General features: G+C 39.9%; 1 protein-coding gene and 1 non-coding gene across 6 annotated transcripts in view; both read left to right on the forward strand.

Moving 5' to 3' along the window:
- The first annotated feature begins 3685 nt into the window (after positions 1-3685).
- The window catches only part of LOC144291794 (uncharacterized), a 135521-nt gene continuing 122359 nt past the window's right edge, over positions 3686-16847 (forward strand). For 4 of the 5 annotated variants that reach the window (XM_077861586.1, XM_077861590.1, XM_077861589.1 and 1 more), the window contains exons 1-2: positions 3686-3894; positions 4095-4357. In XM_077861586.1, the coding sequence (XP_077717712.1) occupies positions 4160-4357 (198 nt within the window). In that variant the 5' untranslated portion in view covers positions 3686-3894; positions 4095-4159. Of the gene's footprint in view, positions 3895-4041; positions 4358-16847 lie in introns of those variants that run through there. The other variant, XM_077861587.1, reaches the window with a different exon arrangement.
- LOC144292028 (U6 spliceosomal RNA) lies at positions 16637-16743 on the forward strand. Its single transcript, XR_013359566.1, has one exon. It is a non-coding gene; the product is annotated as a U6 spliceosomal RNA (small nuclear RNA).

Genomic DNA, 16847 nt, shown 5'->3' on the forward strand with positions numbered 1-16847 from the left:
TAGTCCTGTTCAGCAAAGGGACAATTCAATTGACAATAATCTATATTAGCAAAACATAGGATGACTTAAAAAAAGTGATGCCCTAGGAAGAAGGATTTCAAAAAAAGTAAAAAAAAAAAAAAAAAAAAATACTTAGCTGTGGATATTAATAGAGTAATTCCATGTAGTGATAGAATATCTCCAACCTTGCCATTCCACTGTTTATAAAGAAGTAGGATACTAACACCCTTCCACAAGAGTTCCAGGAATTCAACAAGTCCTCTTTGGTTTCTGAGAAGCTCCGATGAATAAAATACTAATCTATGTGTGGTTTGAAATGGACTTGGTCTGGGTTGAAATTCTGAAGTGATACTGGCACCTGGAAATGTAAAATTATTTACTTTTCAAGGAATTTAAAGTAAAAGTCCAGGCCATGGGAGCCATACCAGGATACTGAGACATAGCAGGTCTGATACACTTACCCATGCAATTTCATCAAAATATTCAAATTAAAAAAAAATTCAAATTTAGAGAAGAAAAACTAGTATTTTCATAGCTAAGTTTTTTATTTGTTGGGAAACCTGGTCAAAGTAAAATTTCAGTGTACTCTATGATAGGTATGCAAATTATACTTTACTCAAATACTGAGGTAGAACATTTTGGCCCATGCCAATGGGTGATTGATTCATAAATAATCATTCTCAGCATCATCTGATCCAAGTTTCTTTCTTATAAGGAAGATTTTGTTTTGCCCCTTTTACCAGGCAGAAATGAAATTCATGGGTAATCGTATACTTGGATATATAATTTTTTTAAAAATCAGTATGTTTCACCTACAATAAAAAAGTAATTTATAATAAAATCATGTATATTTCAAAAATGTAAACCTTTAGGTATATTTGCATAGGATTAGAAGTAATTATGTGTTGACACAGCTATATAATGATGAATACAATGGCTATACCTGTCAACCAACAAGATTCTTTGCTGACCACTCATATAAGCAGTCTTGCCATAACTGCCGAAGTTTTTTTAAAATGATGATAAATACTTCAACAATTTCTGAACAAAACAAGTATCTTCCCTTGATTGCATCATAGTTTTCTTCCTAGAAAATTCTGTGTATCTCAGAATTGTGGGGAGAAAAATGAATGTGTTCTAGATTAGAGATCATAAATACATTTTTTTCATCTACTGTCCAGTTCCCTAACAAAGAGGTGTGTACAAAATAGATGAGTTTTCATTGTGAGAGACTATAACTATAGTTATTGTATAACCTCAGTTGTCTCTGAGGTTGTGCCCCAGGTATTTGGAGGAGGAAGAGATCTCTCAGGGCTCTGGGTACCTTTTGAAGTTACCAGAGGGTTTTTGTACCCACCCCCTACCCCCTTCAATTGCTCTAGGACCTAAACACAATGCTTGATTTGATCATACTGAGTGTTCTAGGGCTAGGGGAGAAGGGATCATCATCTGGAAGTTGGTCTCTACACTTTGGACTGTCCCCAAAAGAGCTGGAGGATGCTGTTCTTAGACTGAAGTCTCCTGATTGAAGGGCAAGGCCTAGTCAAGGACTCTGGGTTCTTCAAATTTATTTCAAGTGCTGCAACCAACCAATCGCTAGGGTTTATGTAAGGTCACTTGGCCTTTAAGCATCTCAGTTTCCTTATCTGTAATGAGAGGGGAGTAGTTAATGATCTTTAATGCCCTTTCTAGCTCTAAAATTACAGACTTTCAGGAATCTGTGGGGAGTCTACCCTGCTATTATCACTTTAAAAGTAGCAGGAATGCCTGGGACCAGCAGGGGCTCCCAGCAGTCAGAGGTAATAGTAAATGATTAGTCCTTTCCTTTATTTATGATGCTGAAACTACTCAGTCACTCAGTTGCACTTGGGGCTACAGAACGGAAAGGAGTCAGAACACTCCAAGTGAAACATCTCAAGAGAGGCAGTAGAAAGAAATAGGGCTCTCCCATCCTCCCAAATGGGTAGTGTTTAAGATCACTGCATTTGTTCCTTTTCTAAGTATCTCTCTATATGTTTTAATAAGGTAGAATTAGTTGAGGGACCCATCCCAAGATTACTCAACCGTAAACTAAACAACCAACTAACCAATTTACCAAAATCAAATAAACTATCTGTGGAAGAAAATTATATGCTTTTAAAGTAACAAAGGTAAAGATCATAAAATCATTGACTATTAGATTTTGATAATCATCGTATAGTCAACTGGATATCAAAAAATGTGTTAACACTAAGAATTATCTTTGCTTTTTAATTAAAAGTTCCTGTTAGTGAAAGACTGTTTGGTTTACTGAAAAGGCTGTTAATTTTGAAATTTATTTTCTTACTTTTACATTATTATTCAAAGGCAGGTTCAACTGCTAAGCAAAGCTGGTTATGAATCCATACTCTGTACTCCTTACCACCGGGAGCACATTATCTGCTAAAGCCCTAAATATACTGTTTTAAAGGATGGTTTACTAGTCTGCTTATCCATACAACTGCATAAGCTACTTTATCAAAGGAGTTGTGTTCTACTTATCTCCACATCCTTAGGATCTAGAGAATTTGGGCAGCCCAGGTGGCTCAGCAGTTTAGCGCCTGCCTTACACCCAGGATGTGATCCTGGAGACCCGGGATCAAGTCCCACGTCGGGCTCCCTGCATGGAGCCTGCTTCTCCCTCTGCCTGTGTCTCTGTCTCTATCTCTCTCTGTGTGTGTCTCTCATGAATAAATAAATAAAACCTTTTAAAAAAAAAGGGTCTAGCAAATTTGGCCATATATGTGCTCAATAAAATGTAAGCTAAAAATGAACTGTAGTACACAAAATTACTATGACTCCAACTTAAAACAAATGTAATTACCGTTTTGGTAAATTTGTACATCTCTATTTTTGAATTTTATTTTATTTTTTCACGAGCCAGATTGGCCTTTAGTGTTCCTAAGTTGAACGGGTCCATGTGGGGTTTGACAGTAATTGCCTTTCAAGTTTCCATATCAAGGGCACAGTGGCAGGGACAATCCTCCAGGAGAAACTGTGCAGGTGGGTGTGAGCAACTTTATCCAACAGCCCCAGAGGGCCTGATGCCTGGGGGGAAGCTGGAGCTTAGGTTCCAGGCGCCACAAGCCACCCTGGCTCAGATTTAAGGCGGCCTAGGATGGATCCCCCTGGGGTCTGGGAGTTGTGGGGACGGACAGGGTCCCCCGGCGGGGGTCCTGGGGGACTCACAGTGATGCCAAGGTCCGCCCCGCTCCAAAAACACATACATGCCTTGATCCCCTAGAGCCAAATCACATAGAACGGATGAGGAACAGAAGCAGAAAAACGTCCCTGTAGCTCAGAAGGCTGCCCTAGAGCCGCGTAGTTCTGAGAGGGATCAAACGTGCACGGGTTGCTACGTTCCCGAGGGTCTCCTGACCTTAAGTGTCTTTAACCCTCCCCGACAGAGAACACTGAACAGAATAAGCAACAGAGAAGTCTTGCAAAAGCAGTTTTAGGAGCAGGAATTCGAAGGAGACATTGATGATCTATTACTCCACGCACATGCCCTCCCCGCCCCCCACGCCAAGCGTGTCGCCACGAGCTTCACGGGGAAAGGTGCAGCCCTTTCTGCCCGTGGGTCCTGTCCTCGTGCTCCCGAAACAAACCTACTCAGTTGTGTGTACCCTATGACGTTTCAAAGAATTCTTTGGATGGTTGGGCTCCATGACCCGGAAGCAGAAACTCCAGAGCTTCCCGGGTTGGCTCGGGGAGTCTCCTGCGGACTCCCACGGAGGCCTGGAGTCTGTCCCCAGGGGTCTAACCCAAACTCCGCCATCCCCGCAAAGGCCCCCCTAGTCCAGGAAGATGGTCTGAGGGGCCGCAGTGACCCCAACACATGAACCGGAAGTACTACCGCGGGCCTGAGAGCAGGAGGTACACAAAGTCACAGGCTTCCCGGAAGTCAAGTGGAAGCCAGGGCTCCCTGGGCTCCCCGGGCTTGGGACTGGGGGCGGGCGGGGGCAGGGGGAGGAGGGGGGCGGGGGTCCTACCTATATAAGCTCTGCCTACGGGTGGGGACTGGGAAGAACACAGGAAGTGAAATAGCTCTATCCTATTCCAACGGTGGCGGGTAGCTCATTTCCGGGAGGCCGGATCTTCCAGGATCACGCAGCCAGACCTCGCGGGATCACCGACCCAGATGTCGCGGGACTTGGAGACGTCATTCCCGAGCGGGAGCGGGGCCTTGCGGGGCCGGCGGCCGGGGGAGTCGTGCGTGCCGGACAGGCCCCCTGGGCCGGAAAGGACACGTGGTGCGCGAGGGTCTGAAGCTAAAATGTCGTCACCAGGGGGTCAGTGCGGAGCGAAGCTGCGGCAGGAAGGTGGCGTGGCAAGCACGGTCAGCCTCGGCCTGCAGTGCGAGGGAGTGGGCGCCGCGGGCAGGCTCCCGCCGCCGGCCTGACCTTCCCGACGTGGGGCCCGGGGCACCGGCAGGGCCGCAGGAGGGGATTGTGGGAGGCTCCTGGGGATGCCAGGGCCCGCCTCGCCCGGCCGTCGGGTCCCCGAAGCCGCGTCTCGGGCGGCCTCGGTGTTGTCATCCCGGGTCCAGCGGGAAGTTCTCTGAGGACAGACCTGGGGGACATAACGCCCACGGGTGCCCTCACTCTCCAGGCAGGGGCCACGAAGGGTCTCACTCGGACCTCCTCCACCCCCAGCTGCGGGAAGAGGGGCTGAGGGGTGCAGGTGAGCCCGGAGGTCCCGGCGACCCTGGAAGAGGGGCTGAGGGGTGCAGGTGAGCCCGGAGGTCCCGGCGACCCTGGAAGAGGGACTGAGGGGTGCAGGTGAGCCCGGAGGTCCCGGCGACCCTGGAAGAGGGGCTGAGGGGTGCAGGTGAGCCCGGAGGTCCCGGCGACCCTGGAAGAGGGGCTGAGGGGTGCAGGTGAGCCCGGAGGTCCCGGCGACCCTGGAAGAGGGGCTGAGGGGTGCAGGTGAGCCCGGAGGTCCCGGCAACCCTGGAAGAGGGGCTGAGGGGTGCAGGTGAGCCACACTCACGTCAGCCCGGAGGTCCCGGCGACCCTGGAAGAGGGGCTGAGGGGTGCAGGTGAGCCCGGAGGTCCCGGCGACCCTGGAAGAGGGGCTGAGGGGTGCAGGTGAGCCACACTCACGTCAGCCCGGAGGTCCTGGCGACGCGGGAAGAGGGGTTGAGGGGCTGCAGGTGAGCCCGGAGGTCCCGGCGATGCGGGAGGAGGGGCTGAGGGGCTGCAGGTGAGCCACGCTCACGTCAGCCCGGAGGTCCTGGCGACGGGAGAGCTGAAGGCTAGTGACGAGCAAGGGGCACGTGAGCCAGCCCCGCCGTCCCCGAACTGTCATGGGCTTTGGGCTGGTTAGGAAGACTCGGGTCAGTAGTCAGTAGAGAGACCAGTGCGGAAAACTAGAGGCTGCCGGTGTTTCGTACGTTTTTTTTTTTTTTTTTTTTTTTTTAGATTTTATTTATTTATTCATGAGGCAGAGAGAGAGACCGAGGGAGAGGGAGAAGCAGGCTCCATGCAGGGAGCCTGACGTGGGACTGGATCCCGGTACCCCGGGGTCATGACCTGGGCCACAGGCCTCGCTAAACCTCTGGGCCACCCGGGCTGCCCATCCTTGTTTTTATACTTGTGTCATTGCATTAAACTTAATAGCCCTTAAATTATGTTGTACTGATCACCCAGGAGCTTGAAAGAAATGCAGATTTCTGGTTCCCGCGAAGACATCAGGATTTTAGCTAAAGCCGTGGAGGCCGGGAACATTAACGCCATTCCACCCTAAGTTCAGCGTCAGCGCAAGTACAGCCATCTCAGGCCCCTGTGAATAAGAGCTGAACTTTACCTTCAGTTACAGGAAAAAACAGCTTAACGCCCTAGAAAGCCCCATATTACAATGAGAACAGAGCTTAACGCCCTAGAAAGCCCCATATCAGAATGTAAACAGAACTTGAGAAATTTCTCCACCCCTTCTGAAGGTCCCCTAGACCAGCCCATAAAAACTCAGCCAGAGGGCAGCCTGGGTGTGGCTCAGCGGCTCAGCGGCTTAGCGCCACCTTCAGCCCAGGGCGTGATCCTGGAGACCCGGGATCAAGTCCCACCTCAGGCTCCCTGCATGGAGCCTGTTTCTCCCTCTGCCTATGTCTCTGCCTCTCTCTGTGTCTCTCATTAATAAATAAATAAAAATCTTAAAAAAGAAAAACCCAGCTGGAACCCCCCTCGGGGTCCAGGTCCTTGCTCGCTGTGTCGGGGATACTTGGGCCCAAGCTGGAGCTTGTTAATAAACCCTCATATGTTTGCATCGGTGTCGGCTCCTTGGTGGTTTCTCAGATTCGCAATCTTGGGCACAACAAAGCCAGGAGATGGTTCCAATAGTTGAATTTTTAAAAGGCACTTTGTGTTATCTCTTGACCACTCTTTAAGAAAAAACACTCTAGACTTTGAATATGTTGAAATCAGTAATAGTCTCTCATTGCTCCTGAAGGGTACACACTCTGCCACCCAAAACTGTGCCTCTTTCCCATAAGGATTATGTTTGAATGACAAAGATGATCCTGTTTTTTGGGGTCTCCTGGAAATTACAGCAGTAATTTCAGAAATTTAGGCCTTAAAAACATTAGTTCCTGAGTATGTATATTTTATGACAAGTTGAGAGAAAGATGTTTGAGACTCAGACGTAAATGAAACACTCCATCCAAAAAGGCTATTGGCTGTATTACAGAAAACTATTTCTTATTTTTCCTTACAATTCATTATCTTATTTGTAATTAGTTTGCATATATGAGTCAGAATGTGGGAAACAAATATGATTATTATTGGTAACACATAAAGCCTTCTTAAGTAGTGCACTTAGTGCATGTTTCTTTCATATTACTTGTCCTCCATTTATGTGTTTACAGTTAGATGCATTTAGGGTTACCATAAACAGATATCTCACTGACAGTTGCAGCCTTGAAATTCTAAGACATTTCCAGTAATTTATCTTGAAGAAGTATCTTATTTCTCTTTTTGTTGAATATCTTCATGTTATACTATTAAGTCCAGGAACTTCCTTGTTTTTTTTTTTTTTTTCTTTTTTAATTGTTTCAACTAGAGAAAAGATACTTAGACATTTGGAAAAAGTTCTACAAGTACATTGCTGAATTATGGCAAGTATTACTATTCACCCAAGTAATGCAAATTATACTAACCGCAGGGACAGATTCTCATTTTTGAAATTTTATAAATAGCTGACTTCCTTTTCACTTACTAATGAATGGTCCCCTCAAGGGCCTGAAAACAGTTAACATCTTTAAAAAGTTGTTAGTATAGAACTCAGGAAATAATGAGCAAATGGTTGAGAGTTAACATTTGTTAGAATAGGAGAAAGTTATAACAATACAATTGTTAAAAAAGAAAAAAAATCCCCCTAGCAGAACCATTCTTCCAGGATATCTCAGAGAAATTAGGATCAATGGACTTTAAAATATTTTTTCTTGCATTCTGATATTTAACTCTAAAGCTATCTTGAACATTTAAATAGTAATTTTCTCCTAGAATAGAAGCATCAAGAAACTAAGATCTAATTCAAGGAACAAGACAGTTAATCAAAACCCAAAATAAGGTTGTTGTACTGACAAGCTACAAAAATCATTAAAATTCAATGTGATCCAGTATGAACCACTATTTCCATTTCATTTTTATATTGTTGGACACACAAGAGGGAGATTAAATCAGTTTTGTACCATGTATTTAGTTCAATGGCTCAGCGGTTTAGCACCTGCCTTTCACATCCAGGGTGTGACTCTGGAGACCCGGGATTGAGTCCCACATGGGGCTCCCTGCATGGGGTCTGCTTCTCCCTCTGCCTTGAGTCTCTGCCTCTCCCTCTCTCTCTCTCTCTCTTTCTCTCTCTCTCTGTGTGTGTCTCATGAATAGATAAAATCTTTAAAAAAGAAAGTCCTAAAAAAATATGAATTATCTTTTGCTCTGTCAATATAATGAAAATTGTGGATTATGGTTGTTTATAACTTGCTATTTATATTGTTTATAACACTATCATAAGGTAATTTAATAATTAAATTATGGCTATATTCCACTTAATTTTGTGAGAATAGTTTGCAACATTATTAGGCTTTTTCCTTCCTCCTGTCTTCTAAATGTGTTGAGGTACTGCTGAGCTTTTATTGTTTGCTATACTGGCATGAACACTTTTATACAAAATTTACTCTGCTTACACAATTTTACAGAGGGATTATAATTGGATTTAAGCACTGTATTTACCCATAATTGTAGGGACTCGTTTACTGTGATGGACAGTTCTGTAGGGGTTAACTTTGTATATTACGGTTCTTTTTTTGGTCTTGCTGTTTTGTGAATTGTGAGCATAGAAACATGTACAAATTGAGGGTAAAGACTAGTGGGGTATTTTAATGAGTGTCTGGACTGAGTATAACAAACTTAGGAAATAGGCATTTGAGCAAGGTTATTTTACAGGATGTATTGGTAGATAATTTTGTTTTCTTTAAGGATAATCTTAGGACACTATAAATGACATGTAGTAAATGATACGTTTGTTCCTTCAATTCCTGATATCTCCTAATCTCTTCCTTATTAGCAGCAAATATGACCATTTGGTGCACTACTTTAAAATTTTATCATTCATTTGGTTGATTGATTATTTTGTTAATTTTTGATTGTGATTGTTGGTTATTGTCTGGTTGATTACAACTAGAATATAAGCTCTATGAGGACTGAGAATGTTTATTTTGTTGATTACTATATTTCTAACACCTAGTAAAGAGATTGCCTCATAGAGGTGTTCAATATGTATTTGCCAAATTAACACTCTTAATATAAATAAATATGTGGGAAAGTACATATTTGAAATCTGTTTTCAAAATTAAGACATATTTACTATAAAATTCAATACAGGGTTGGCAAACTTCTTCTGTAAAGGATAATAAATATTTTAGTTTTTTTAAGGCATACAGTCTCTTTCACAACTCATTTAACTGTATCATTATATTGCAAAAGCAGCTATAGATGACGTATACATAAATCCCTGTGGTTGTGTTCTAATGAAACTTTATTTACAAAAAGAAGCAGCAGACCCTGTTTGGCCTACCGGTTATAGTTTATTGACCCTTGCTGTAATCAGTCAATTAGCAAGCCATTCAACATTTTATTTTCCTTTTAGACACCAAGAAGAGAAATGTATATAATATTACAGTCTTCTTTGAATGCTTCCAAACACAGGTTTGAAGCTTTTGACTTCTTGTGATAATGGAAGCTACGTTTTAATATGCACAGGAAGCAAAAGCAATCAAACATAATCAAGCTATTGATATAGCATACTATGTGACAAAATTTTCCCTAAACAAAGTTCAAAGTCACTCAAAGACTGCAGTTATTTAGAAACTTTTATTTTTTGTATGGCATGAATAGAAGATTTCATATGATAAGCATTACATAGAAAAATGGTATTTGTGCTATTTTGAAATTTAGGACAGGCAAAATAAAGATGTTAGCATGACTCTTAAAATATTTTAGGTTTTTGTGAGATTATATTATCTCTTCTCTCCAAAATAATCCCCTCCTCCAAAAACCAAGAAACAAAACAAAACTTTTATTAAAAATGCCTTTAAAACTCCTTTTTCCCCCAAGTTTTTATTTAAATTCCAGTTAGTCAACATACAGTTTAATATTAGTTTCAGGTGTAGAGTTTAGTGATTCAACACTTACATACAACTTGTTTGTCACAAGTGCCCTCATTAATCCCCATCATTTAGCCCATTCCCCTGGCCACTTACCCTCTGGTAACCATCAGTTCTCATAGGTAAGAGTCTGTTTCTTGGTTTTCCTCCCCCAACCTAGTTCACTGGTGAACTTAATTCTTAAATTCCACATATGAGTGAAATCATATGGTATTTGTCTTTTTCTGACTGGCTTATTTCATGTAGCATAATACTCTCTACCTCTATCCATGTCATTGCAAATGACAAGATTTTATTTTTTATGGCTAATATTCCATTGTGTATATATATCACCTCTTTATCCATTCATCAATTGATGGACATTTGGGATTCTTTCATAATTTAGCTATTTTGATAATCCTGCTATAAACTTTGGGGTGCATGTATCCCTCCAAATGTGTATTTTTGTACAGTGTAATTGCTGGACTGTAGGGTAGTTCTATTTTTAACTTTTTGAGGAACTGTTTTGCAGAGTGGCGGCACCAGTTTACATTACCACCAACAGTATAAGAGGATTCCTCTTTCTCCACAGCCTGGCCAACACCTGTTGTTTCTTGTGTTGTTGATTTTAGTCATTCTGACTGGTGTGAGGTGGTGTCTCATTACACTTTTAATTTGGTTTAATCTAAAGATGAGTGATGTTGAGCATCTTTTCATGAATCTATTAGCCATCAATTTCTTCTGTCCATTTTTTAACTGAGTTATTTGATTTTGGGTGTTGAGTTTGAAAAGTTCTTTATAGGGGATCCCTGGGTGGCGCAGCGGTTTGGCGCCTGCCTTTGGCCCAGGGCGCGATCCTGGAGACCCGGGATCGAATCCCACATCGGGCTCCCGGTGCATGGAGCCTGCTTCTCCCTCTGCCTATGCCTCTGCCTCTCTCTCTCTGTGACTATCATAAATAAATAAAAAACTTAAAAAAAATAAATTGAAAAGTTCTTTATAGATTTTGGATACTAATGCTTTATCAGATACATCATTTGCAAATATCTTCTCCCATTCTGTAGGTTCCTTTTAGTTTTGTTGATTGTTTCTTCACTGTGCAGAAGCTTTCAATTTCGATGAAATCCCAATAGTTTCTTTCTGCTTTTGTTTCCCTTGCCTCAAGAGACATATCTAGTAAATATTGTTATAGCCGAAGTGAAAGAGGTCACTGCCTGTGTTCTCCTCTAGGATTTGAATGGTTTTCTCTCACACATTTAGGTCTTTAATCTATGCATGCTGTATGGAAGTGGTCCAGTTGCATTCTTTTGAATGCATCTGTCCAGTTTTCCCAACACCATTTATTGAAGAGACTGTCTTTTTTCCATTGGATATTCTTTCCTGCTTTGTTGAAGATAAACCTTTACATTGAAACTGTTAGTCTTTTTCTATGTTCATTTCTCCAAATTTCTTGAAAGCATAAACTACATCCAGAGTCTCTTCTTCTTTAACTTTCAGTCACCCTTAAACAGGTTATAATCTGAGCTCTGGAAATCACTCATTCTTGTTACAGTATCCATCTCGAAGCCAAATCCAACAATTTCTATCTTCCTTTGCCTTGCTGACCACCTTGCAACCTCTTCTCACAACTCATTCTTTTGATGTCATTCCCTTTGTTTTATAGTAATATGAAACATTCTGCCTTGTTATTCTTCATGAAGCAATGTGAATTGTATTAAAATTACTTATCTAGTAAGTAGAGTCACCTGAGAGCAAATGAAACTCCATCATTTACCTCAGATTTCTACTCGTTATCAATTCTTGTCTCTCTGCTTTCAGATATGGCTTGCTGAGGATTGCAGCTTCTCAGTGATAGATCTGAGGTTCGCATCTAAAACTTCAGATTCTGACTGCAGTCTTCTACTATGCCAAGCTTCCTCTACGTGGAAGTAACTTTTGTCACTCCACTCAACTATGTTGTAATCCAACAAGCATTTTTAAAATATTTATTTATTTATTTATTTATTTATTTACTTACTTACTTACTTACTTATTTAAAGAGAAGAAGAGAAAGAGCCTACTTGTGTGCATGTGCATGCGTGCTGGGAGGAAGGGCAGAAGGAAAGGATCTTAAGCAAACCGCTGGCTGAGGGCAGAGCCCCATGTGGGGCTCCTTCTCATGACCCTGAAATCATGATCTGACCTGAAAAGCCAAGAGTTGGCCACTCAAATGACTGAGCCACCCAGCCAGCCCCTAACAAGCATTTTGAATACTTTTTATATATTAGATGCTAAGTGAATATTAAACTCCATACATCACCCTTTTTTGTGGTACTTTCTATAGTAGAAAGCAATCTGAAAACAATCACAGTGATGTAATATGAGATTTATACCTAAACATTGAGGACATGTTGATGGTAGAAGAATATATACCTGTGGTGCACATAATTAGGGAAGTTGGAGAAGATGGTTTTAGAGTTAAATCTTTAAGCAATTAATGAAAAGAGATGAACAAATGCTTTCTAAGGAGTATTTATCATTTTGGGTAAAGCCTGGAGTACATAGGACACACAATGAGGAAATGAGTCTCATTGGATGATAATGACAGATATATTAAAAGGGTTTTGATACTAGATATGGTAGAGAGGGTGGTACTAATGGCTACAGTAAAAGTTCATGAGAAGTCTAAAATGAGGCTGTTTCTTTGCCATCAGGACATTCTTTGGTATTTCAATCTACTTTCAAGTTTTTGATAAACACTGATTTTAACATCTGTCCTTTTGTGTGTGGTAAAACTTCTTTGTTCATGGTTATTTGTCTTCCCTTCTCTGCTCTACTAAGTAATTACTGAGGCAGGAATTCTCATTCTCTTTGTTTCCCTTAGAGAATATATATAGATAGCACAGTCCTTCATGGTAGGAGTTATACAAATGTTTCTTGAATGAAGGAATCTCCTATTTAATTCAGCCAGTACAAACAGCTTAACCCCTTGCCCACTATTTATGTATAACTCACTAATATCCAACCAAGTTCATCGTGTTCCTCTCTTTCTTTGAACTTCCACAATCTAGAAGTAGATTCCATGGAAAATCTGCCATTTACCATTAAGACTATCAGGAGCTGCATCCTTTATGTATGAAACACCATGGAGGAGCATACTCCATAAGTGTAATACTCTATCACACAGTACACACAAAGACTTGGTTTTCTGGCTTAAAAAAGTCTGGAAAATATGACAAGCTACACTAGAATGAAGTGAATGGCATTGCTATATTGCACCACCGATTGAAAGCCATTATTCATCAATTTTGTTCAATCTGCCAAACTTCTGTGAAACTCCTTAACAGAAGCATCACTGTTATATGGGAAGAAGAGTAAGGCTATTATCTTAACAAAGCTTTTGTAGTTGCCATCAATGTACAAACCTTGAATTTTTTTCTTCATTAACTTAGGGGCATGAAATGTAGGCTTTCTTTGCCTTCAAAGAGTCTGACGTTTTTTGAGATTTAATACACACCCCATAATAATTAGAACATGATCATGACTCTTGAGTAATGCTTTTGAAGGGTTGCTGTTAAATGAGCTTTTTATTTCTGGTATACACAGCACAACACGAAATGATCTTGATCCTGGTGGTAATTATCTAGTGAACTTAGTCATTGTTAAAGTTAGGCTGGAAATTTATATTGAAATAACCCCTGTTATCTTGGTGACTGGTTATCTAAGAATATAAATGCTTATTTTTACCAAATTAATTATAAAAATACTTTTCATCAAAGTAAACTTTTAAAGGCATGCTAGAAATCAAAATAGTGCTTCTGGGAGGGACATTGACAAGGGGCATGAGAGAACCTTCTACAGTGGTAGTATAATTCTATAATTAGATGTGGGTTGTGGTTATACAACCCACATCTGGGTGGATATTGTGCTGGGCACTTAAAATTAGAGCTCTTTATACATCTCATTCTTTGTATCCTACAATTAAAAAAATTAGAATTAAAATATCATGAAATCAACTTTTTTAAACTCTACTACTTAAGGTACTATTTGGTGTTATAAAAATGAAAGAGTCCCTGATATTTAAGATCTCATAATCTAGAATATAAATATTAAAAGATTTGGATGCCCAATAAGATTATAAGTATATCAGAAATATGTTGTGGCATACATTTATAATATTTGAAAGAAAGTTTTATGTAAAAGTCTATGTTGATTAGATATGGATTATCAGTTTGTCATTACATTCTTGGTTAGATTCATATATGTGAGATAACTTCTACCTGCATGTACAAAAATTAAGGTTATCTATGGGGCATAGGTAAATGCTTTAGCAATGTAGTGTTTATGCTTTTAGCGCTATCCTTGTTAGAATCGTTAGTAGCAAACTTTTATTTAGACCTTTATAAGAGAGATGCTAATTAAGCACAGAGTCTATTTTTCTATCTTTCTATCTTAAAACAGTATCATTTACCTTCTATACATGGTTGTTTTCCATTGGGTGAAGCATATGTAGTTAAAATACAAAAACAAAACAAAAAACTTTATCAAAGACCACATGAGAGTTACTTCACATTATTCATGTACAAACATCCCTTTTTCCTTGGTTGAAATTTACCTCCATCACTGTGAAGAATTATGTATTTCTTCTGTCGTGTTTTGCTTTTTTCCTCATAAAGATTTTGTTTAACCTTGACTGTGTAATACTTAGGCTTTTCTGACCTTCCTTACTCATGCATATATTGCTCTTACCTATCAATTGTGAGCTCTGTGAAAGACATAATCACATCTTTATACTCTCAAAAGGATGTAGTACAATACCTTAAATTCAATAACCAATTGAAAACTATTTGTCTCAAAGTCAGGTTCTATGAGTTAATACTTATTTTAACACTTTTAAAGTAGGATTTTCTCAATAATTCTTCTAGGTATATGGAAAGAGAAATCACAGCTGTCATAACTGAGCTGGTAAGTTCCACTACTAACCCTTGGTTTACAGCTCCTTTGATCCCAGGGACAGACAGAGAAAGATGAGATTATTTGTTTACTTTTCCCTTTCTGCCAAACCCTCAAAGTGTTTTTTGAAAGAATGCCTTTCCCCCACAGGTGCCTTCTCCCCCTACACCGTAGTCTTAGCAAATGTCTTTGCTTCCTACTTCATAGAATTAAAAAAAAGAAAACACTAAACCTGAATGCTTTAAGTTTTCTTCTATGATAAATATATTTCCATCCAAATCCAGACTTAATATTTCCCACTCATTTCTGTGGAAAAAAAGTCCCTCCTTTGTTTGAAGCTATTCCTTCTACCTCTATCTTCTCTGAGACATTCTTCCTACAGTTATCTGTTCTTTCCAGTATTTCAGTGCCCCTTCTCTTCCTTGCATAAATGTGGTCATGCTCTCTCCTCAAATATAAAATTGCTCCCAGGTTAGACCATTCATGCTTCTACAAAGCATAATCTAAGCTAGGGATTGACAGACTTTCTCTTAAAGTGTAGGCAGTGAATATTTTAGCTTTTGCAGAGCAGAGTTGCTGCACCTACTCAACTCAGTAGTTGCTGAATGGTTATTTTTCCTTTTCTATTCTCCGCTGCCACCTAATTTTAACGATTTATTTTCTCTACCTGATTATTAGAGTAATCTCCCTGAATCCTTTATCTCTTTGAATAGATTTTTCATTGTCCAATATCTCCCTCTTTAGTTTTCACTTCTTAACATTACCAGTGATATCTTTGCAAATTGTTAACATTACGTAAATCCATACTTAGAATTATTTAATGGATGGATTGTCCTTGAGAATGAAATACTAAGTCCTCAATCCAGTTGGGGGCGGGGCATAGAGAAAGATCAGAACTTCCTGATCTTATCCCTTTTACCTCTTTAATCTATTTTCTAAACTGTAGACAGAATAAAGTTTCTAAAAATAAAAAGTACATTGGCCTATACTAGTTCCAGTATCAACATATGTCTTATTGGGACCATTCTAATTTGGCCCTGCTTATCTCTCAACCTCATGCCTTTATCTTTATTGCACTTCCTGCTGTATTTGCATTTCCTCAGAACCAGGGTTTTACCACCACTCATGGATTTATAGGTTCCATTTCCCTGACTGCCTTATGTCAGGGTCTTTGCATAAACCACTTTGCTTGGAAAATTCCTTCTTTTTCTCTAACCTACTTCTTCTCCCTCAATGACCATATCTTCATCTAATCATAAGCTTTCCCTGAACTGTCAAAACTATTATGGATGCCTCTTATATATTCTTTTTTTTTTTTTAAAGATTTTATTTATTTATTCATGAGAGAGGCAGAGACATAGGCAGAGGGAGAAGCAGGCTGCATATAGGGAGCCTGATGTGGGACTCCATCCTGGGACCCCAGGATCATACCCTGAGCCGAAGGCAGACGCTTGACTGCTTAACCCAGGCATCCCTACCTCTTCTTATATATTCTTATATCTCCCTTCACTTTCCTTTGTGATCTTTATTGTAAACATCAGCTTATTTGTCTGCATACCTCTCTGGACATTAAGCTCCAGGAGGTAAAAAGCTATGACTTACTCTTAATTACATAGCCAGGGCCAATTATGTAGTAACAGATTAACATATGTATAAGATAAATGAATAAATGAATGAATAATTACAGTGTTGATGATGAGATATAATTGCAGTGTTGATGAGAAATAATAGAACATCATAAATATTTTAGGAAAAAGCTGTCTTCAAACTGCCTTTTCTCCTACATGATAGAATAAAAGATTATGTAGATTGAGTTAACAAGCACATGAACTATTTAATGACTATTGAACTCTATAGAATTTATAAATATATTTCAAGCACTTTCTAGCTTAAAATGTATTGTTTTACAATGTAGCTATTTTCATGTAATTAATTTTATATTGTTTTTAGAACCATCTTAACTATCTTCCCAGTTCCTTTATGGATTTGTCAATAATTGTTTGAATTTTTCTATGTAGAGGTATTTGGACAGTTTAAAAATACAAAAGAGTGCTCGCTTCGGCAGCACGTATACTAAAATTGGAACAATACAGAGAAGATTAGTATGGCTTCTGCGCAAGGATGACACGCAAATTCGTGAAGTGTTCCATATTTAAAAATAAATAAATAAATAAAAATAAAAATACAAAAGAATCTTTCTAGAATGGAAAAAAGATATGAAAATGAAATGGAAAAGATTCACAAAGAAGTAGACAATTTA

Source organism: Canis aureus, chromosome 20, assembly GCF_053574225.1.
Source record: "Canis aureus isolate CA01 chromosome 20, VMU_Caureus_v.1.0, whole genome shotgun sequence".
Classification (NCBI taxonomy): Eukaryota; Metazoa; Chordata; class Mammalia; order Carnivora; family Canidae; genus Canis; species Canis aureus.